The following is a 22,338-nucleotide window of genomic DNA, read 5'->3' on the forward strand; positions in this document are numbered from 1 at the left end:
TCTCCTGAAGGTTGTTGATAACTAGCTGAGGCCAGCAACCCAGAGAGCCACTCAGCTCCTTTGGCACACTTCTACTGTCTGGGTCCTATGATCTCACAGGACCTTTGGTGTTTGTTCCCTGCCCACCCACGGGTTCAGCCTGCTCTTCCAACACAATGCTCTTTTGTGACTTCATAAAAATAGTTCCACAAGTTCCCTGGGGACAGGGAGAGGGCTTCTTTTCTGCTGGAGGCCCTGTGACCTGCGTTCACGCTGACGGGTGAGGGGAGGCAGGTGTGACTGACGATACCACCCCCCGAAACCAAACAACAGCTCTCTCCCACTCCAGCCCTCCTCTGCTAGTGAAAGAACACCAAACAACTCTGTTCAAAACAGTTTATTTTATTTTATTTTTTTTTTGTCAGACAAACACATTGATTTCTGGACCACAGTAGAGGATGGAAACCTTTCACAAACTTATTTATTTGAAAATACAAATATAAAATTATACTTTCCACATCTGTGATGTGAGAGACTGCCATCCACATAGTAATTTTTTACAACAGGGCTTTAAGAAAGCCACACACAAAGACCTGAAAGATGCTTGAGAGATATATATATATAGATACATATATATGTATATATATAAAAAAAATACTCACTACCAAAGTTGTCATCAGTTTCATACTAAAGTATAAAAGTAAGGGTGAGGTCAGCCACAGTGCTAGGGAAAGTTTTATTTAGATACATTTATGTCCACATGAAACGCTTAGACTTGCATCCTATTACATATGGAATTCCGAGTTTACAATACACCATGAACGGCAGATTGGCTAGCCCACGCTACTCAAGAGGACACTCACAGATTCCACACAGGATGGTACAGTATGTACAGAATACAGTAGCAGAGAGCCTTCCAGGGAGGCTCCGGAACTTCTGTCTCTCAGTCTCCATCCCCCTCCCCCCCTGCCTCCAGGAAACAAAATCCTGTCCAAGACAATACATTCTGATTATTTGATAGCCAAGTGTTTGGATTAAGGTTGCTTCCCCAGAGGGGTGGGCTTTATTTATATTTTTCTGTGTTTTAGTTTACTTACTTTTTTTTTGGTAAAAAAAAGAAAAAGAAAACAAACATATTACATTATTAAAGTATTGCTTAACGTATAGCGTCTCCTTGTGTAGTGTCTGGGCCCAGGACTGGGCTGAGCTGACTTCCGCTTTTCTGCTTAGGGTGAGGGCCGGGGAGCCCACTAGCGTCTCTCTTCAATGCGCTTGCCTGCACCTGTCCCTCTGTACCCCCGCTGCCCCCTCTTGCTTACGCCTGCCTTGGAAGATAGCCTGGCTTGTGAAGCACATTCAAGAAAAAACATCCTTCCCTCCTCCACCCCCGCCCCCAGTCTCCCTCTGTCCCTGCGTGCCACTCCCAACCAATAAAGAGAAGTATGAGTTAGTGTTTCTTTTGTAAACAATTTCATATGCAATATAATACAGAAAGCATGGCTGACCTTCAATAAAAAATGTAGTAAACTATATTGCTTTATTCTTGATTATGCTGCAGTGAGTGAATGGCAGAATGAAGCAGTGTTGTGGTGGTGGTGGCTAAGTCCCTAGCCCTCATTTGCACTAAAGATCAAAATAGGTTTTGTTTTTCTATTTGGAACCAAAAATAAATTTTTTTTCAAAATCCCCAAATGAAAAAGAACCAAAAAAAAAAAAAAAAACCCCAAAAAACAAAACCAAAAAACTGAAACAAAAACTGAACACCTTTCAGGTCATTAGAACCAACAATTACCCAATGATTTTTATACTAGTCTAGCAAGATGTGTGTAACATTCACTGGCTGTGAATTGCTGTGCAGTGAAACATTAAATTGACAGCAATAGAGCCATGCTACCTTAAAGTCCAAGCTATGAGTTCAAATTAAGATGAAGGTCATGAAGGATACAAACGCAAAGGCCTGTTGGGGCTTTGTTTGAATCAAGCCCGTGAGCGACTGGGATAGAACGCGAGGCTGTTTGGTTTTCCCAATGGGTGTGAGGAAGGCCACAAACCAGGTCTGTGAAAGCTCCTGGAGAGGAGAGACCAAAAGCTTGGTCATCCCCACCAGCTCCACGTCCAGGTAGAACCAGGAATGGGTCCAGGAGCTAATGCCACTCACTCTCCTCTGTTTGGGAGGAGAGGAGTTTGGGGGTCCCAGGCAGATGGATCTGGAAGCCAGAAAGTCACCCGGTGGCTATTTTATGATTCCGGGGAAAAGCCATCAGCCAAGAGGGTTTCTCCCCCAGGGAAGGCGAAAGGTGGTTCCCATGTTCGCCACTGAGCTTAACAGAAACAAAGACAAGGCTGAACATCAGTGCTAAAATAATTTACAAAAATCTTTCAAAATGGACTTCTAGATGAGTGGGGGGACTAACGTGAACCTTAACCTAGGTAGCCACATTAAAACATATCAGATTTCCACGAGATTTGTGCTATGGGCTACTGGGTCTCTTCAAAAGGTATTATAAACATCTAAAACATATTCACACAGATTATCAATTTCTTCTGAGCATTCTTAAAAAAATATTTTTTTCTCTTAGTAAAATCATTTTAATATACCATGCCTCCCTCTTTTAAAAAATAAATTAAAAAAATCCAGTTTTGCATATCTAGCATTAGCATTTAAGGTAGTATGGCACCCCCCTTCACAGTTTGGGGGGGGTGGGAATCTACAAAACGCCGTCGAGTCTGCCGGCATTTGAACATCGTGAGACCTTGGGTTAGTTGAAACCACATCAGATCAGCAAAAATAAAATGAAAACTTGAAATTGGAAAAAAAAATTGAAAGGAAAAAACTGCCCCAAAATTATTAGCATTTTTTTCATAAATAAGAGAAAGTTCTATCCTTACTGGTCCTAAATCTGAATAACTATGTCTAATTTTTTTAAACCTTAATTACGTTATACCTATCAATATGTACTAGAAGAAAGAGAAGAAAAAAAGTCACTACACTAGTACCAGGACAGCACGCTTACAAGATAGCCATTTTATACATTATTAACACACAGTGATCAACAAAGAGTCTATGAGGTGATGGGGGATGTAGAGAAAGGAAGGGTCGTACAGTACATCACCAACATGGACAAAATAGTAATTAAATTCCCTAGTCTAGACACTGAATTTCTGGGAATTTATTGTCTCTTTTTCTTCTTTGTTTTTTTTTTTAAATAAAACTTCTATTTTGTTATTTTATTACTTGAACAAGTTTTGATATTTTAAAAGCGCCCAGCATTTTACTTAACCTGGTTGTTTGGAAATAAAAAAAGAAAGAAAGAAAACCAAAAAAAACCTCACCAAACAACCTAACATTTTATTGGAAAAACAAAGAACATGATTTTTTTTCAAATGTGTTGCTGTTTAATTAGAATTGAAAAAGGCTTTTTTTCTTTCTTTCTGAGTTAGCATTTTGGAGCCTTTTGATTGAAGATGTTTTTGCCCTACCATGTCTGTGAATGTCTACATTAGTCTACTTTGTTAGTAAAATTTATAAAAATAGGAGTGCAGCAGCTCTTTATAATAAATGTCGCATTCAGTGTCTCATACTGGCTGTGCCTTAAGTACCAAATTTATAAACGTAACAATTTAAAAAATATTAATAAAACGTCAATATCACATTTTAAAAAAGAAAAAATATATCTCCACACTACAATATGTTTTAATGCCATCTATTGAGCTGTAGTTCTATAATTGCTGTTGCCGACCTATTACCAATATTAAAAAAAAGTTAAATTAAAAAATATCCTTCATCATAAGTATCTTTCCCCAACCGAGGACCATATATTATAACAGCCAAATGTTAAACATGTGCAAAGAGGAAACTGTCAGTTTTTCCCACCAGTCACAGTGCAGCGATGTTTATACTTTTTATTTTTAAAATTCTGTTTACATCTACAATAAATTAAAAAAAAATTCTTCCATAGCCTCTCTGATGATACTTGCAGCACTGAGGTATTAAAAAAAATATATAAACCAAAAGGTTGCTTTCCTAATTTGGAAATAGAAAGTGAATGGAGAAAAGGTTTCATGAATGCAGGCTCATCCACTCCTGGCCCGTGGGCCCCCGGAGCTGGGGGCAGATGGGGGACAGGGGGAGAAGAGAGGCAAAGTGTCCTAGGGACCTTTGGAGGTGCTGAAATGATTGGACGATAGAAAATGATCAAATATTTAAAAATTAAGACTGAAAAAGAATGTCCCCCCACCCCTCCCCACCCAAGCCAAACAGGTGTGCTTTGAAACTTTAAATATGTTAAATATTAAAATTGTAGCTTTGTTTTTAAAAAACGTCTTGGGAAAAGCAGTTTTTCATATTTTAAATAAAAATCTAACTAGACGGTAACATTTGAAGCTGTGCACAGACGAGAGGTTAATATGCTGGTATGACACGAATACAGTTCTTAGGTCTATTACACAGACAAAAGGAGCTGAACAGTGTTCGAACTTTTCCCGGGGTCGCCCCGGCAGCTGGGTGTTCTTCCGTCTCAGTAACTGACTTGAATTATTGTTCCTTTCCCTCCTCCTTCCACAGAGCATCAAACTGCCCGGGACCGACTCCCTCACAAAAATATTTTTGATTCTCTCTTTCTTAATAGTTTCTATGTAGTTAATGGAATTGTATTTACAACATTTCTTTTTTAGAATTCACAATTTCAAAAAACCTTATAATATCACCTCTTTCAACAGAAAAAAAGCACTTATAGAAAAGGAGGACACTGAAAACACTGTCGTCCTTACCTTATTGCCGAAAAGAGATATACTTAGGTTAACAAAGAGACATCACAAAAAGAACTGCTATCGAGTCTGTTAATTAGCCTACTACATCTCACTTCTTATACAACGCAAAGCAGAAAGTTTATGCCCACCTCCCGCTCCACACGTCACAACGTCGCTTCTGTGTGCGCTCAAGTTCCGCCTGAAAATTCACACAGTCTCAGAATCGGTACCAAAATATTGAGAGTAATATTACCATCTCAGCATCCTTTCCAAGTGAGAACAGAATCAAAACAAGCAAAAAAAAATTTTTAAGAAAAAAATAATACCTTAATATAACAATTATACTATGGTTAGCTTTTAACTAGATATTAAAGCTATATGACTACTGGACTAAGTCAAAATCACTACCAAATGTGATTCAAAGAGATTTAAAAGGAGAAGAGAGAAGAGAGGAGGTGGAAGGGAAACCATCAAGAAAAACAAAACAAAACAAAACCAAAATCATGGGTTATATACACATTTAAAAGCTGTTGTCTTATATTACAGCAGATTCGTGAGATGATGAGATGTAGTCAACCCTCGATCCGAAGTGAGCCATCTCTGGTTGGGATGGGGAGTGAGGCTGGTGGGGGTCCAGGTCTGATGATATCACCTGAACAAGGGGCCACTCAGAAACTTCGCCCAGTCTTGCCTGGACATCCAGGTATGCTCTGCAGGGCATAGAAGGTCAGGATGCCCGGAAAAGAACATACAGCGGGGGTGGGAGAAAAAGAACAAGTGTCAGGCAAGTATATGATTTATTCCAACTTTTCAACTACCGCTTTAAAGGATGACTACAATGGGCTACGGAATCTGTCTGAAAGTAGCTCGCTGGGGTCACAGCTTGGGAAATCTGACATCAAAGCCACACAAGATGCTGGGGAGAGGGCAGCTCCCCCACCTCATCTTGCTGGTTTGCTATTTTGCTCATTTGATACAGTTCTGCAGACTTCTTGAGGTGATGGCAGGGAATGTGGTGGGCAAATGTGGTCATGCTGGGTTTTCAGCTAGATTGGTGAATTGCACACTGACCCCCCCCCCCCCAGCAATGCTTTTTCTGGTTAAACTTCTGTTTTCAAAGCTAAATGTTTAAAAAAAACTCCTGCCTTTTATTAGATACCCATCAATGACTGTCAATAACTGAAAATGAAAATTTCTAACTAAAAAAAATCATACTACAATATCAAGGACTCAAGGTAAGGACACTTATAAAAACATACACAACAAATAACCAGCTTTGGATAAGTTATAGGAAATAGAAACAGGACCTGAATTCACAGACTTGCTAACTGAGTCTCCCCGAACTGACTATAAGCCTGGGCCCCTCCTTTGTGGATGGCACTAAATGCCTGAGGGTCACCTCTGTTGGGGAGAAAGTGTGTTTCAGTGCAGCTATGTGACTCAGTTGGCTCACTTAATCCGTTGTGGAGGGGGGTGGGTTGTCACCTCCACCCTCTTGGCTATTTCACCCTTCTCTGGAAATTGAGTCCCAGAATTGGATGAGGGAGGATGGGCTGGGAGCAGCCTTCCCCACCCCATGGAAAGGCTGCAGAAGCCCTGGAGGGTGTGGGGCTGTGGGCAGAAGCCCTAGACCACCCTCACTGTCCAGGGGAGGGAGGGAAGAAACACTGGCAGCCCCAGTGTCTGGCCTTCCAGAGATCTGCTGCTCCTGGTGGTTGTTTAATCCCCTCATCACCTGACTCCACAAGGGCTGGAGTCACCTTCCATCCCCAAAGTTCTTGGATTATATCAACCCGCCTCGCTCTCAGAGGAACCTTGCTTCCCCCGGTCCCCCAAACCCAGCTTCATTAGTAGTGAGTAGCTCTCCTTCAAACTGTTAGTGGCCTCTGGCTCCGGCCAGCAATGGCTGGGTCAGTGCTCAAAGGGAAGTGGAGGCAAGGGGTGGGGAGGATTCACACACGGGGTTTATTTGGTTAAGAGAGGCAGTTGCGTTAGTTGAGGTGATTCCTTAGCAGCAACATTAGAGAAATCCAAAAGAGATTTATGGAGCTCAACTCAACCTGGTCTCCCAAGGGGGCCCACCCTACAGAGTCCTGGCTGACTGGGGGGCCGGGAGCGACCCCTCCTACAAGAGAGGCATCCTACTGACTACAACCCAACGTGGCAAATCCACCTCCAGCCTTGCTTCTCCTATGTCCCAACTCCCAGAGTGAAAGGTGCTCGTGCCCTAGCTGGGATTTTCCGAGGGGGACCCATTCCCAGGCCTGAGCTGTCACCCTCCCTCTTCCAAAGAGACAGACCCATGTTTCAATTCCCCAAACTAACGTACTAATGCAGTATGCATTTAGCTTCACAAAAGAACCCCTCTCCCTTTTTGGTGTTCCTCCCAAGAATGACAGATACTCATTTCCAAACGAGAATGCGGCAAGAGGTTCCCTCACTGACTGCCCCAACCTCCCCTCTCCTCCACTCCACCCTTTCCATATCCCCATCAAAGTGATTTAAAAAATGTTTAATTAACTTGAGCTCAGTTTAAAAGGTTAGGAAACTGGCAGGGATCCAAATCTACGTTACGCAGGTGATGCCGTTAATTTAATTTGCTTTTCGTGCGGTAATCTGGATAACTACTCAGTAGTTACTGGCAAAAATGTTTTCTTTTCACTAAAAGATGGAGTCTGGCTGTTTGACTGCACGAACCCCATTGGCTGAGGCCAGCAAGCTCTGGGCACTGAAAGGGCTCAGCAACCCACAAGGCCGGCTCACAGGACCTGGGGGCTGCCCTGGCCCCGCCCTCAGGCCTGGCAGAAGCCCAGTGATTCCCTGTCTCCATGCCCCTGGGAGGGGCACAGCACAAGATCTCCTTCCAGTTTCCCACACTCTTGATTGTACTTCAAGACAGAGAAAGATGAGGGGTGGGGAATATAAAGAAAAGGAGTCAAAAGACCAAATTAAGAAAAAAAAGACAGTAAAAAAAAGTGGGGGTCATGATTAAAGCTGGAGAAAGGAATGAGAGATTAAAAGACTGGATTGTTTTTGCCCCCACCCCCCGAAAAGGGGTCCAGAAAAGAGGAGAGAGAGATGTGGACGCGATGAGCCCAGGGCCTGTGCGTACTTGCATGCCCAGCGCACATACACGTACGGACACGCCCGGCAGGGCAAAGACACGTGGCAGAGAAAGTAATACCTCAGAGTGAGATGACAACGAAAGCACCTGCTCAATGGTATCCATTTGTAAAGGCCGTTGCAATCAAAGGTCCCTAAAATTGCACAATTGTTAAGGTCATCAGCACGCTATACATGGGAACAGATTGTCATATTCTGGGAAAGGAAGTTACCTCTAGGACTAGACTGTGGTTGCCAGCATGAATATGTAATTCTGAGACACTGTGCCATGATGTGCCAGGATGACATGCTCCTAGCTCCAAGCCCGCCAGCCCCCACTCCCCACCCCCAGCCTGTCTGCTTCCCCGGGGGAAAATTGAGAGCCAGATTCACAGGGTGGGGGGGATGGGAAAGGAGGCTCATGCCCAAAATGATGGGCGCTGTTTCCCTGAACCCTGGAGGACAAAGATAACAGTGCCTCTGCCCACGGTCCTAACAGCCCCAGCTAGAGAGAAAGCAAGACCCGTGCAGACGAAACGTGATGCCATGTGGTTATTTCAGAAAACCATGATAGCACTCAGGTCAAAAGACCCACGTTTTCAAGAACAAACAGGGTCTGTGTTTCTGGGTGCTGAAAATGGAAATGAGTTGTGTTCTACGTGGTGATAGACGGTCTCTCGAATTGATGCAGCTCTAAGCTGAATAATGATACCGTGTATTCAGTACCACAGCTGATCCGAGGGGATTTGACTCAAACTACTGACTTAAGTGATACTGGCTTGGGAGTGAAATTGAACAAGGACCCAGACTGCACAGGCCAGGGCTGGCAGAACTGTGTCTCTGCGTATGTGTGTGTGAGTGAGAGAGAAAGTGTGTGTGCGAATATGTAAGAGAGAGTGTGCCTGTGTGAGAAAGTGTGCATTTGTGTGTATGTGTCAGAGAGAAAAAGTGTGTGAATGAATGTGTGTGTATAGATGTGAGAGAAACTATGTGTAAATGTATAAGAGTGTGCCTGTGACAAAGTGTGCATTCATGTGTCAGAAAGTGTGTGTGAATGTGTAAGTGTGCCTGTGGGAGAAAGTGTGCATTTGTGCGTGTCAGAGAGAAAGTGTGTGTGAGAATGTGTGTGTGCCTGTGTGTGAAAGTGTGTAAATGTGTAAGAGAGTGTATGTCTGGTGAGAGTGTTTGTGTGTGTGTCAGAAAGTGTGTATGAGAGTATGTGCACATGTTGTGTCTAAAAGAAAGTGTGTATGTGAATGTATGAGAGTGTGCCTATGTGAGAAAGTGTACATGCTTGTGTGCGTGTGTGTTCCAACTCCAGGGGCAGGGCTCAGGCAGCCCTGGTGCCCCAGACTGCACTTGCTTTGTTCTCCCCAGGGCAGCACCTGAGGCAGGGCTCTCTCGACAGGGACGGGACCTGGGACAGCAGACACTACCATCTTAGCTCAGAACCAAACTGCCTCCAAAATGCTGAGGTCGGCTAGAGCAGAGGTTGGCTGATTTTCTGTTTCCCAAATGGAAGGGACAGTGAGCGAGTGGGCTCAGGCACATTCATGCTCACACACACTGGGAGGGGAAGAACGATACGATCTGAAAACAGCATGCAAATCTGTGAAGCAAATTTCCATTGCCTGGATTAGTCAGATTATAGAACCACAGAGCATTACAAATACCAAATGCATCTGGCCTTCGGGGAGGGGGCGCAGCTAAAGAATGCAATTGGGAACTTACTCGGAACCTGGAAACTAAGAAACATTAGCACAGGAAACCTCCTGGGAGGGGGCACCCCACGCTACATCCCAGGCACCAGCGCTACCACTGGACTTAGCCTGGGGGACTCTACCAACTAAGGCCGCTATGCTGAGGTGGGGGTCTGCAGCTCTGAGGTCCCAGCCCACAGGACAGTCTCCAGAAGGCAGGGATCAATGCTCAAGGGGCTGATACTGAGGACCCATGATGTGCCAGCAGGTGACATATCCTATTTCCACTAATTCTCACGCAGTCTTTAGAGGGAGGCATACTTATCTTCATTTTGCAGCCAGGGAAGCAATGGGTCATATACGTGGCTAAAGGGTCCAGGGGCTGAAGGTGATGGAGTGGTGATCTGACCCTGCCCTGCCCGCACTCCTTTCACTCCATCACACGGCCGCACGCGGTGCCTGGCCCACAGGGGCTCAGGAAACACTTAAATGGAGCAGCTTTGGCCCTAGGTGGCTGACATGATGTGGCTGGGGACCCTCTCCTCGCCTCCCAACTCTGAGCTTCCCTGGCACACCCGCCCCGTGGACCATAGGAGATGGGCAGGAAGGAAGAGGCAGCAGAAGGCAGGTACTTACAGCTATGCCGTGGCCGAAGCCCGAGCCCGGCTGTGGGCTGGCCGCACTTATGTAATTCCCCACTCCGGAGTCCTGGCTGGCAGGGCCGTAGAGATCGGCGACAGGTCCTGGGCTGTTGGCCCCCGGGAAGCCTCCGGGCCGCGCCGGGTTGGAGCCTGCCGGGGAAGCGGGCGCGCCAAAATTCGGTTGAGCACTGTAGCTATTCAGGACTGGTGTGCAGAGAATAGAGCTGGGTATGAGGCCAGAAGCCAGGCATGCACCGGTCATTACAAGCCAAACACTCGAGAGAAACAGCTGAGGCCCAACTTCTAACACTCAACCAAGGCCATGCGAAAACATCAGCAGGGACTCAAGAATACTCAGCCCAGGCTACTACTAAGAAGCTCGGAGCTCCAAAAATATGGAGAATAAAAAAACAATCATTCAACACACTATGGCAACCAACCGGAGGTGCTTCACTGCCCCCCAAATTATCACAATAGAAATAGAGATATATATGGAAAAGAGAGAGAGAGAGAGAGATTTTTTTTCACATCTGAATTGATGCTCATGCAGTCTTGTCTAGATCTGGGCACGTTGAGACAGCATTCACATCCCATGCAAACTACAAAGGAACTAGTTTTAGACTACACATTGTGTTAATATTGATATTAAAATGTGACAGGAAACAAAGCAATTTGTGTCCAGGAAAAAAAAAAATCTTTGGGGAGGGGATTTTTGATTTTTTGTTCGCTTGTTTCACTTTTTCTTTTTTGTATTTGGATCCATTAAATGACAAATTTGTTTTGGAAAGAAAAAAAAAAGACAAAAAATATCTCCATTCTCCAGCCCCCCCAAACCACTTCCCCCCTCCCCACTGGCTATTCCCCCCTCCCCACCCTCCCATTTATATCCCTGCATGAAAGTCGTCAATACTGAACGTGGTCGGAGGATGGGCTATGTCATGGAAAATCTGGGCATCTTAAATAACTGTAATGATGGTGGCGGAGGTTCCCTCCAGGAGTGGAGAGCAGGGGATGGAGGGAAGGGATGGGGTGGGGATGGAAAATCTGGAGGCTGGGGCCGAAGCTGGTGAATGTCAATGATTCTACAGGACACCCACACACTCACCTCCTGCAGTAGAAGGAAAGGGGGAATTTAAACTTTTTTTCCTTTTGTTTAAAAAAAAAAAGACAAAGAAGTATGAATGCAGAGCATACTGACTGAACCAATTTATAGCTAAAGCACATCTGACCGAAATGCCTTCTTTCTGTTAGTTAGCCTCAGATATCAACTCCAGACTGAGAAAAAGAGCTAGGACTGTCCCTTAGCTACAGAGAGATGGGACTTTGCACCCACAGACTCCGAGAGTGGTGGTGGGGAGGGCGCAGAGGGAGGAGACACTGCTGCAAGGCCCCTCTCTTAGCCTCCTCCAAATTCCATCATTCCCTCCCCAGTGACGGCCACGGCCTGTCAACCAGGTTCATTTTCTCATCCTCATTTCCCCTTAGTCGATTAAATTTTTCTTTTTCAAAGTGGAAAAAAACTTTTTTTAATTGCAAAAGTAAGTTCTCATTGATTTTGAAAGCTGAAGGTGAGTCTGGGGCCAGCCACTCCCAGACTGCGGCTCACTCACGTCAAAGACCCAGACAACCTGGGCTCCACACATCTCCACGACTTGGGCTCCAAGGGCCTGCTCTTCAGAACAATCTCCCTCTGCTTCCCTTGGCATTTCCCTCACTGCCTGTGACCAGCCACCTTCAATGGCAGAAGGAAAGAGCATCTACAACTCTGGGCCACAGCCTTGCCTCGGGGGCCTGTGCTCGGAGCCCCTCACTTCTGGTGGGGATTCAAGAGCCAGACGTGGATTGATTTTTACCTGCTTGTCACAGGGATGGGAACAGACTGATGACGCATTCAAGTCAGGCTGGGAGGAGACTGAGACGGACACGAAGATGCAAAGGAGACCACACTGGGCCAGGCTCCTGACTCAGCAGAGAAGAGGGAAACTCCTCCCAGGGGACGCCCTCCAGGGCAGGAGGCCCTAAGGTGAGGCCCCTCGGAAGTTGTAGCTGAGAAATGAATAAACCAGCAGATGGAGAGAACAGGTTAAAGAGAAAAAAACTAGAGGCTTACAGCAAGTGAGCGATTGATTTGGGAATGTACTGGCAGACAAAGGGGACGGGATTTTTGAACATAGAAGATTAAACTTGTAGATAACATTTGGCCCTTCTCACTCACAGGCAAATAGCAAGCTGAGATATTCAAGAGGCAGCATGATCTTAGTCTAACACGCTTTTGTTCTCTGGGCTAAGGCAAATGGAGAGAGCTCACATAGGAGCCTCCTGGTTTACCCAGGCAGCTGACCCCTCCCATGCAAAGTAACTAACAAGTAACCAGCCTGTTTTGTTTCAGGGTAAAGAGTGGCGGTGGGGGTCGGGGGCCGCAGTGGAAGACAGAAAGATTTTTTGGCTTCTTTCTCCTCTGGCCATATGAAGATCCAGGAAGACGGTGGGCAGGCCCACCTATCTAGACGGCTGGGAGAAGGGAAGTTTTGATCTTGGCTCCTTCCATCAGGGAGAGCCACCCAGCGACTAATCCAGCCAACTGAAGCAGCCTCGGAGACAGGATGTAGCACGCCCACGGAAGGATGCTGTCCAGAAACGCCCCCCTTCGTAGGCTCAGAAGACAAGCGGGCTGGTGGTATTCTGCCTATCCCTGGCTACCTCTGTGTCCACAAGGCCTGGAGCTCAAGAGTTGGCCTGAAGAGAATTTCACAATAAGCAGCCCTTCTTAGGCCTATATTGCCCCTCCCCGCTCAGTCTCATCTTCCATCGTATAACACTAAAACCACCATGGAGAAGGCACCCTATTAGAATGCAGCTTTAAACCCCCAAGTCCCGAGTTATTATACACTTGCCCTCACAATGCCTGAGCCAGGCTCCAAGTCACCTTGTAGCTAATCTCCCAGCCAGGGGTGAAAGAGCCGGCTGTGAGTCCTCACCAGAGGGCGCAGTTGGCAGGAAATAAGCACCCAGTTCTAGGTGGGTCCCCTTTCCCTACAGTTCTGGGCAGTAAAACCTGCATCCTCAAGGGCTGGGAGCATGGAGGAGACCGTGCCTCTGTGCTCCACAGTCAACAATTCCCTCTCTCTCTCTCTCTCTCTGGCAGAAACCAGGCTCCAGAAAGCACGCTTAAGTCCCCAAACAAGCCATCTGGAAACTCAGGCATCTTTGGGAAGGCTTGTAACACATGGCTCTGGCTGCTTAGGGAAAAATGGGGAACACCACTCTGCACACTTGTACACACGTGTACACTTGTCAGTAGCTGTTCCTATGGACTGGTGGTGGGAAGCCATTAGTCACAAAGTAACTTTCATCTTTTGGGAAGTTCATACTGAACACTGGCTGGCTGCACAGTAAAGGGAGTCATGTGAGGACCCCCTCTTCCTCTAAGCTGTGACCTCGAGAGGAGAGGCAGGGGGACAAAGTATGACACCAAGTCCCTGACCTGAGAGTGCTTTCTGTGCAAGTCACCCTCCAGTCAATTCTCAATGATCTGCCTCGATGGAGGTTGCCTTTCCCCAGGCACTGAGGCTCGTTCTGAGGGGCCAGAAACGGTCCTACATGCCAACATTGGGTCAGGAAGAGGGGACGGGACATCACTCTTAATGGGCAAGGGTACTTTGTCTACTGCTCAGCTACAGAGTCTGTGTGTGTGTAGGGAGGGAGGGGTCTCGGTATGTGTTGCTGAATAAACAGTACTGAGACTTATAAATTGAACATTATGATTCCTGTCCCAGAAGACAACAATGTCTTGCAAACACCTCGGCATTTCTGCAGCAGAAGCTGTGAGCACGACTGTGAGCACGAAGTGGCCTGGGACCTCATTGTGGGGAGCAGGCCACTTTTCCATCAGCTGCTCTGGGTGGTGTCCACAGCACTGGTTTAATCCTGGGCAGGTCCCCCAGCATCCTCTAGGCTTTCTGGGTCCAGGCAGCGGGTAAGCTCAGGGAGGCAGCGATGGTGCAGAGAAAGGGAGCACTGGACTTGGAGTCAGAAGACCTGAGTGTGACCCCAGCCCTGACCTCAGCTGTGTGCCTCGGCGTGAGCCCCTCAGCCGCCAGAGTCCTCATCTGTAACATGTGAGTGCTGTCTGCCTTAGTCAGTCTGACTCTCAGTGGGCTGCGGTGAGAATGAAAAAGAAAAAGCGCTCTGTGACTTGTCAAGTTTTAAATAAATACACCTATTTTTGAAATAGCTGTGTATGCAGAGCCCAACAAGGCAAGTGCCATATGCAGATTTAGGAAAATCTGATACAGGAAAATACAATTCACTCGCCATACAAATCAGGAGGTGATTTACAAAAGGATGCAATTCATCTACCTGGTGCATTTAATCATCTTGGACCTGAAGAAACGGCTGTGGGGAAGGTGGGGCAGGAAAGCCAGGACACTATATCTCACTGAGGCCAGCAAGAGGAAATGCATTTGGATTAGAGTCGGAGGCATTTTGCACTGCATAAAAGGAGGAACTTCCTGCCCATCAAGGGAATAAAACACCTCAATGGCTGACCCAGGAAGGCCAGGGAATTTTATCTCAGAGACCTTAAAGTCCGTCCTACAGGCTCAGACCCTCACCTGCGGAAGCTGGACCCAGCGCTTGTGGGCACCTTTGTCCTGGGGGTTTTAAAGCAAGCCTGGGGAGATGCCCGCTTTCTGGCTGGCACACAGTCTGCGTGTGGCTCTGCCCAACTGTGGTCAGCAGGGGCTGGGCTGAGAGTGGAATTAGTACTGGAGGTAGGTAAGTTGTGGGAGAGGACAGTGAGAAACAGAATGCCTCACTCTAGGCCTAGGAAAGGTATGGGAGTCCAGATATTTCTGTATGATCCCTAAGTGATGCCACTGGACCTGAGGCAAAAAAGCCAGAGCCCAGGACTGTGAGGGGGATCCCCCTGGAGGGCACCTCTGGCTCTAAGGCATGAAGAGTGGATTATTACTGATCCAGAGAAAGGAACTGTTTACAAAACCCTCTCCAGATGAGCTCAGCCCCCAGATCTGGGACAAGCCAGGGCCCCGCCAAGCTCCAGCCTTACACCTGGGTCTTGATTTGGTGGGTCTTGCACTTCCCCAAAGGGCAGGGCCAGCCCTCAGGACAATTTCATTCACCTACTTTGCAAATTATCTGCTGCTGCCTGGAGGCCGTGGTGGCCCCTGGCACATTTCTGAGACAGAGCCTCTTCCCTGCCCAGCCAGCATGTGCTGCTTGGGGTGAGGCAATGCAATGGCAGGCCCATCCTCAGCAGGTCTGATTCAGAAGGTGGTGTGCTGCTAAAACAGAGTTCATTACACCGGGCATTTCACGGCCAGGCAGAAGGAGTCTGGGCCGATTGGTGTCATGGCCCCCGGCGCCAGAGAGAATGGGGGACTGAGATAAGTCCACGTGACATTCTTTGAGGGCAGGGCTGTATTAACTCATCACACTGGATTTTAGGGTTTTTATTTATTTTAGGGATATTGAAGAAACTGATTGCAAAAGGAATGAGCAGAGGGGCTATGATGATAGGCTGATGCCCGAGAAAAAAGAGGTCAGAATCACTGCCCCTCCCACACTCACCTCTACTTTCGTCTTGTCTACATCGTGCTTCTATCAGCCTTGGTTAAAAACTCCACGGCAGCAGAGACGCCACCTCCCACATTAGCAAGGACTCCTGAAGGCGGGGTATGTTCTCAGGGTTCTCACGGGACCCTACGTTCTCCAGAGCAAGAGTGACCTTCCTCGATTCCCCTATAACACTGGGTGCTCAGCGGACGCTGGGTCCGTAATACCAACTGGCCGTCAACAGCAGACACCTGCATGGGTCTCTCTCAACAGCCAGCCACTCCTTACTCGGAGACTCTGAGGAATGGCAGCTGGGCAGCCAAGAGCCTTCCAGGGAACAGAATTGGGGACCCCACCCTGCAGTCTCCTTACTGTGCCCTCTGAAGGCAGTGCCCACTATAAATTAATGCAAACAGTCAACTGGGAAAGGTCAGTATGAGAAGATAAGTCTGTTTCTGATAACGGAAGGAGAAATGCTCGGCTGTGCATTATCACGGCATGTCTTGAGCAGAGCAAAGGGGAATTAGAGTCCCAAAGTCTGCCCGGCCAGCTGTGTCCCAGGGATTCTTGGCTCAAACTGTCTTCCTAGAGCTTGGCCTGAAGGTGGGAGAGAGAGTGAGAGAGGGCCAGCAGTTACATCCAACCTGGGAAAACTGTATGACGCATTAAATTAAAATCAAATCAGTTCAGGGCCTCAGACACAGGGACAATCATTTTTACACACAACACTTTTTTTAAAGCTCTGCTGAAATTCAGGCTATTTCAGAAGGAAAGGAGAAGAAATACTTTAAAATTGGGGGAGGATTAAGAGAGTAATGTGATGGTATTTCTTTTTCACTGTCTCCACATACAAACAAATACATAACTGAGAGGTAAAAACTCAGCCTGGTATCAACAAGTCTTGACATATCCAGAGATGCCTGGCTCATTTGCACAGGAGATACCGCAGAGGACACATGGAGAGTGTCTGCTCTTTCACCGGGCTGCCAGGGAAGTCAGGGTCACAAATACTCCAAGTGTCGGTTACAGTGGCGCCAGTCTTATAAGATGGTAGTTTCTGCCAGTTCTCTCAAAACCTAACCTGCTGCCGACTGCTGTGGTGAGGGCTGATGTCTGCCTGTTAATGTTGACATATCTCAAGCAGGGAGTTGACGGACAGCAGGAGCTAAGACGCAGGACTAATTATTTTGTAGAATGGTCTAAACTTCCGGTCAAATCACATTCCCCTAAAGAGAGAACCTCACTTTTGGCTGGTTCTAAAACCCTCTCACCATGTGCTGGTAGTGAACCTGGAGACCCACACTACCACTCAGATCAGTGTGAGGAGAAAGCCGCAAACACCCAGAACGGACCCATCTGAGGAGGGCTTTGTGGCTGGGACTATATACTTTACGTTGAGACACAATCTCAACAGAACACTGCTCATTCTCTTTCTATCTTGATGTTCTTTTATTATGGAGCCCTGATTTGGGTGTGTGCGTGTCTCCTCCTCACAAAGGACCAACTCAGGTTGGTTGAGAAGGTGGGCAAAGGGAGGAGGGAGGTTAGTGGTTGACTGCCATCGTTTATGGTGTAAATTCTGGGCATGGAGTAGCCTTGAGTGGGCCTGAGCCTGCTGGCCAAAGAAACTAGTCTTTTATCATGAGGGTGAAGAAAGAACTTTCTGGAGCTATGGTCAGGTTCCCATTTCTCCCAGACCCCAGGGTCCTGAGGGACAGACCTTGTTAGCATGTGTCTAAGGAAGGAAGTGGAGAGGGGCCCCAGGAAAGGCAAGGCCATGACGTGCGGCACTGCTGCTCGCTCCGCCAGTGTGAACTGTCTGCCAGGCTGCCACAGCTTCACCAATGAAGGGACCTCAGCAGGTTGCCCCAGCTCAGGCCACGGTGTTCCTGATCCCTCTCAGATGTGAATGGGCGTTTCAATAGTGTCTCCGCCCTGAGCCTCTAAAGCGTTTCGGAAGACCAGGGGAAATCAACACAGGAGGGGAAATCAACCCAGGAGACAAATGTTTATGGTTTGGCTGAAGCAGGCGGTGTTTTAAGTCTCCCATCCTGCTGCCTCTTCCCTAAATTAACTGGTTTCAGACTCTAGGCCTACACAGGTTAGAACTTGCAAGGAGCCGCAGACAGGAGACCTTGCAGAAACCAGCAGCACGCACGAAATGCTGCATTTGAACCACCAGCAGCTGCGCACACAGCCCCGGGGAGGCAGGCTGCCGCCTCCATCACCACTCGCCTAGGCAAACGCGGGGAGGTGGCCGCCACGGGGCGATGCCAGAGGCTTTGCTTCTAATTCCAGCTCTCCCTAACCTGAGAATTAAAAGGAAATCAAGACAGGGAGTGTGGTACCCGGAATGACTCCCTCTCTCTCTCGAACAGTGTGGTCGCTCCAAGTGTCTCCCAGTTTAACCCTGAGAATATCCCTTGCTTTGTTCTGATCCAGTGAGGTCCTGTGTCCCTGAGGTACATCCATCTATCTTCTCAAAAAAAGAAACCAGTGTGGCTTTTTCCCACGTGTCCCCTGCCACCCTCTGTGCTGCTGCGCTGTGTGTGCTCACTCACGGATGCCCACCTGCCTGCCCCAGGCCAGAGGGCTCAGGTCCTTGCTTGTGTCTTGTAAGCGACTCCACTCACTGCAGGCCCAGGGCCATTCTCTGCACTGAGCACTGCTGTTAAAGAAACACTCTGAAATCAAAGGCCAGAACTACACACTTGTAGAATCTCGGTCGGGATGAAAGCTTTCGTAAGAACTGGATAAACCTCCAACTGTCCTGGTTGGGAAAGGGGGCAGGAGAAAGTCTCATTCTAGTGGGGGCACAGCAGGGTCTGGAGACAAGAGGCACAAAGTTCTAGAAGCTGTGGCTTTTGAGGTGCCCGGCCAGAAGAGGAACTAATATTTACTGAGCACCGATTATGTGCCGGGCGCATTGGTAGGCGTTTCACATCATCTTTTTTCATGCTCCTAACAACCTGTCAGATGGGCCTTATTACCCCTGGGTTACAGATGAGAAGACTGAGGGCTGGAGCAGTGAGGGGACGTGTGCACCATCATATATCTCAGGAGCGTCTCAGACAGCACTGAATCCCGCTCTGAGACATCATGGCAACTCTGGCTGCTTTTAAACGGAGTCATGCTGCTCAGTTGTCCTAGTTCGACAAGGTTTCTTCTGTTTATGTGGATCTATCTTTGCCTCAGAGAGGTTCCAAATTCAAGGATGAGGAATCAAACTTCTAGCGTGGAGTGCCAGTTCCCGAGGACGTGGGCCCTGTTGCCCTCTCACATTGGGAGCTCCCTGGTGGTGGAGGTGTCTCCCCCATCAGACCGGGAGCTCCCTAAGGTTGGGCCATGTCTGCCACACGAGATGGGGGTCTGCCTCTCTCCTGAGGACTGGACCACTCTCCTCTGGTCCCTTCCACACCCCAGAACAAGGCTGGGCACAAAGCAGGCATGCAGTACTGCTGGGGTCAGGGTGAGGTGGAGAGGACATTGCCAGAGAGAAAGGAAGCCCTCCCACGCCTGGGCCCTCACAGGGATCCCCTCCAGAAAATGCAACCAGAGGGGTAGGCTCAGTCCTGAAAGATCACTCCACTCTGCTGAGGGCAGTCCGGGGCGGGGGGGGGGGGGGGGGGGAGCTGGAATGCCCTAGGACCATCAGTATTTACTGCCCAATCACATTTAATGGAAACTCACTGCCTGGGGCTCCACCAGCCAGGGGGTGAGGTGGGATGGGAAGGATGCCCAAGGGGCAGCCCCTTGAGGACCTGTACAAAAGGCTTTCCACTTGCACAGCCCGTCTTTAATGATTATAAAGGCACAGGAGTTTAATCCATTTTTGATGTAAGTGCTAATAGCTCTGTGTCCTTGAAGTTCAAAGCAGGCGCATACATGTCGCTAATTAGTCAAGCACGGAGCCATTCAGCTCCCTCTCATGTTTCTAATTAGGTCTTTAATAACAAACTCCCACCTTACCAAGGGGCCCCATTCGTCAGACAGTCAGGAGGGCGGCTGCTTCCCTGTTTATGGTTGCTCTGGGCTGCTGGTTCTATGTGTACATGCTCTTAATCTCAGCCAGGACAGGCCTGTCCTCGAGGACAAAGATCCCTTCAGCTGCCCTGGAAGGGTGGACTTCCCTGCCCTGCTAGGAGGACCAACAGTAGGCAGAAGAGCCCTGGGCTCCAAGGCTGCAGACGAAGGATCCCAGACTAGCTCTCCTGCTCCTTAGGCGAGGCTGAGGCGAGCTGCCTGGCTTGGCTCTATTTATCTGTTTCTGAAGTAGGGGTGCTGGTGATAAAGTCACAGAGACTGGTGTGAGGCCTTATATCTGTCAACAGTTACACATTGGACTTGCCTGGGAACTTAACTACTATTGAGGCCAGGGGCCCACCCTCGTATATTCTGATTTGATGGGCCTGCAGTGTGGCCTGGATACTAGGAATTTTAAAAACTCTTGAGGTGATTCTAACACAGCAAAGTTCCTGAACCACTGTGCTGGCTCCAGTCTCAGAGTTGATTTGCTCATGGACAGCAGCTACTGACAGGTCTACCTTTACTCATGAACACCATCCAGAGAGCCAAACCTTAGTTTAGGACGGAAATCTGATTACAGGTTTCTTTAATGATACACAATTCTGGAAATATTTCTGTCCCTCTCACTGCCTTCACACATTAAAAAAATGCATGACTGTTCTCAAATGCATCCCCACCAAGGTGCCTCGGAAGCCCCTGGCTTTCTCTCCAGTCACTCCTCTCAGATCTTAAGGCACTGTCACTGTCACCTCTTTCACCCCCAATGACAAAGGATCGAGAGCTTGGGAAACAGCAGCAATACAGAGCTATAGCGCTGGGAGGCCCCCAAGAACCCTCCAGCCTGAAATCCTTTGCCCCACATCACTCAGCAGCCTGGCGGTGGCAGAAGCCAGACTGGACCCAGGTCTTCCAATCCCCTACTCTTCCTTCTGTGCTCTGATTCCTTTTTTTTTTTAAAAAAGCTGCTTATCATCCTTATCTGATTAATCCACAAGATAACCCCTCCCCTTAGGAAGGGCAAGGGATTTAAGGGAAGCTTCTGAGCTGTTTCTGTGCCCAAGGCCAGGGCACTGGAAGCTGTGGGGCCAATCCCTAAACACCGTGTAACCTTCCAGCAAGTCATTTCCAAGCCTGATTTGTTTCTCTTCAAGCCAGGTGGGAGGGGAGACACTGAATTCTTGGGGGCTGCCTCAGTGGAAGATTTAAAGACTTATGCACCTGGAGCCAGACAATCTAGACCCAGAAAAGTCAACCGTGGCCAAGGACACACAGCAAAACTGGATGAGGGTTTTCCTCCAACATCGGTCCATGTTTTCCGGCTTTTGCTGCTGTGTTTCTGGTCTTTTCTCTGGAGGCTGGGTTGACACTGCCAGACTCTTCCTCCTGGGGCATTGCCTAACTGACCCCCTGACTCCAGGGCATCCTGGGTCCTGTGTGTCTGAGGCTGAGCCTCTCCTCTACCCTCCAGGACCGGGAAAGCCAACCCTCTGCAGGTTACAGGCAGAAATAATTTTCAGAAAGAGGAGAAGGCGGGATCGGGCAGCATTTGCCTCCCACAGTGGGCTAGACCACAGGCACACAAGTTTGCGTTAATTGTTTACCACAGACCTGGACAGACCATTTTATTAATATTAATAAGTAACTAGGCACAAAGGGCCCCTTTATTTTTAGCTTTCTCTAATTGCGTAGTAATTACTTATCTACAAAACAAATGAGCCCCTGCTCGCGGTTGCCATGGTACCGGGAGCCCAGCCTCCTTGCAGGACGATTGGCCGACAGGCCGCTGTTCCCGCCTCCGGCCCTGCCCATGCACAGCCATTGGTCTAAAGCAAAGCCCCAGCAACTGGGCAGCCAATCCCCTCCCAGCCCTAGGGCTGGGCTGGGCTTCCCTGTGACCTTCCAGATTCAGTCCTCACAGCTCCCAGGAAGGGATGTTGACTCATCCCTATGGAGAACGTCTGTCTTGCCCAAAGAGGCCCTCCCCTGCGCCAAGGCCTAGTTTCTTTAGGGCAGTGGCTAACTTCCTTCAGTCTTGCTTTAGCTAAAGGCTCCTTTCAAATAATTACCTTCAGGCTGGCTCCCTCTTACCCCACCCCACCTCGTCTGGGCCTCCTTTGTCTGCCTTTGGTCTGAAAGGATTCAGGGACCAGAAGCCAGATCAGAAATGTCAGCCAAAGCCAGACAGAACCATGACGTTAAGTCTGCAACAGCAGAAGCAGGTGCAAAAAATACATATAAGGCCTCCTGAGGCCTCTTGTAAATGATTTTGGGTTCTCTCCTCTCCCAAGGACATGGAGAATTGAGTTGATGGCACTGGTGGTTTTCTTTGTTTTCTGTATGTTTTAAAGATGCAGAGCTTTGCTCGGGCATTACAGGGCTGGTATGATGGAGCATCCACTGGCAGTGGTTGAGAGCAGAGATCTGATGAGACAGACCTGGGCTCAAATCCTGTCTCGGTCACCTGAGATAAGCCATCTAAGCCACAGTTTTTAAATCTTTAAAATGGAAATGATAGTGTTCACTTCATAGGGTTATGAGAATTAAATGGAATAAGGCAGGTGGGCTTA

At 48.0% G+C, this 22,338-nt stretch overlaps 1 protein-coding gene across 7 annotated transcripts in view; it reads right to left on the reverse strand.

The window, feature by feature from the left end:
* Window positions 1–361: 361 nt before the first annotated feature.
* MSI2 (musashi RNA binding protein 2) overlaps window positions 362–22,338 on the reverse strand; it is a 388,953-nt gene continuing 366,976 nt past the window's right edge. For 2 of the 7 annotated variants that reach the window (XM_058560594.1, XM_058560599.1), the window contains 3 exons: window positions 10,167–10,321; window positions 7,913–7,985; window positions 362–5,438 (listed from right to left, as the gene is read on the reverse strand). In XM_058560594.1, coding sequence (XP_058416577.1) covers window positions 5,264–5,438; window positions 7,913–7,985; window positions 10,167–10,321 — 403 coding nt within the window. In that variant the 3' untranslated portion in view covers window positions 362–5,263. Of the gene's footprint in view, window positions 5,439–7,912; window positions 7,986–10,166; window positions 10,376–22,338 lie in introns of those variants that run through there. The other 5 variants (XM_058560597.1, XM_058560595.1, XM_058560596.1 and 2 more) reach the window with 5 other exon arrangements.

This window comes from Diceros bicornis, chromosome 18, assembly GCF_020826845.1.
Source record: "Diceros bicornis minor isolate mBicDic1 chromosome 18, mDicBic1.mat.cur, whole genome shotgun sequence".
Lineage (NCBI taxonomy): Eukaryota > Metazoa > Chordata > Mammalia > Perissodactyla > Rhinocerotidae > Diceros > Diceros bicornis.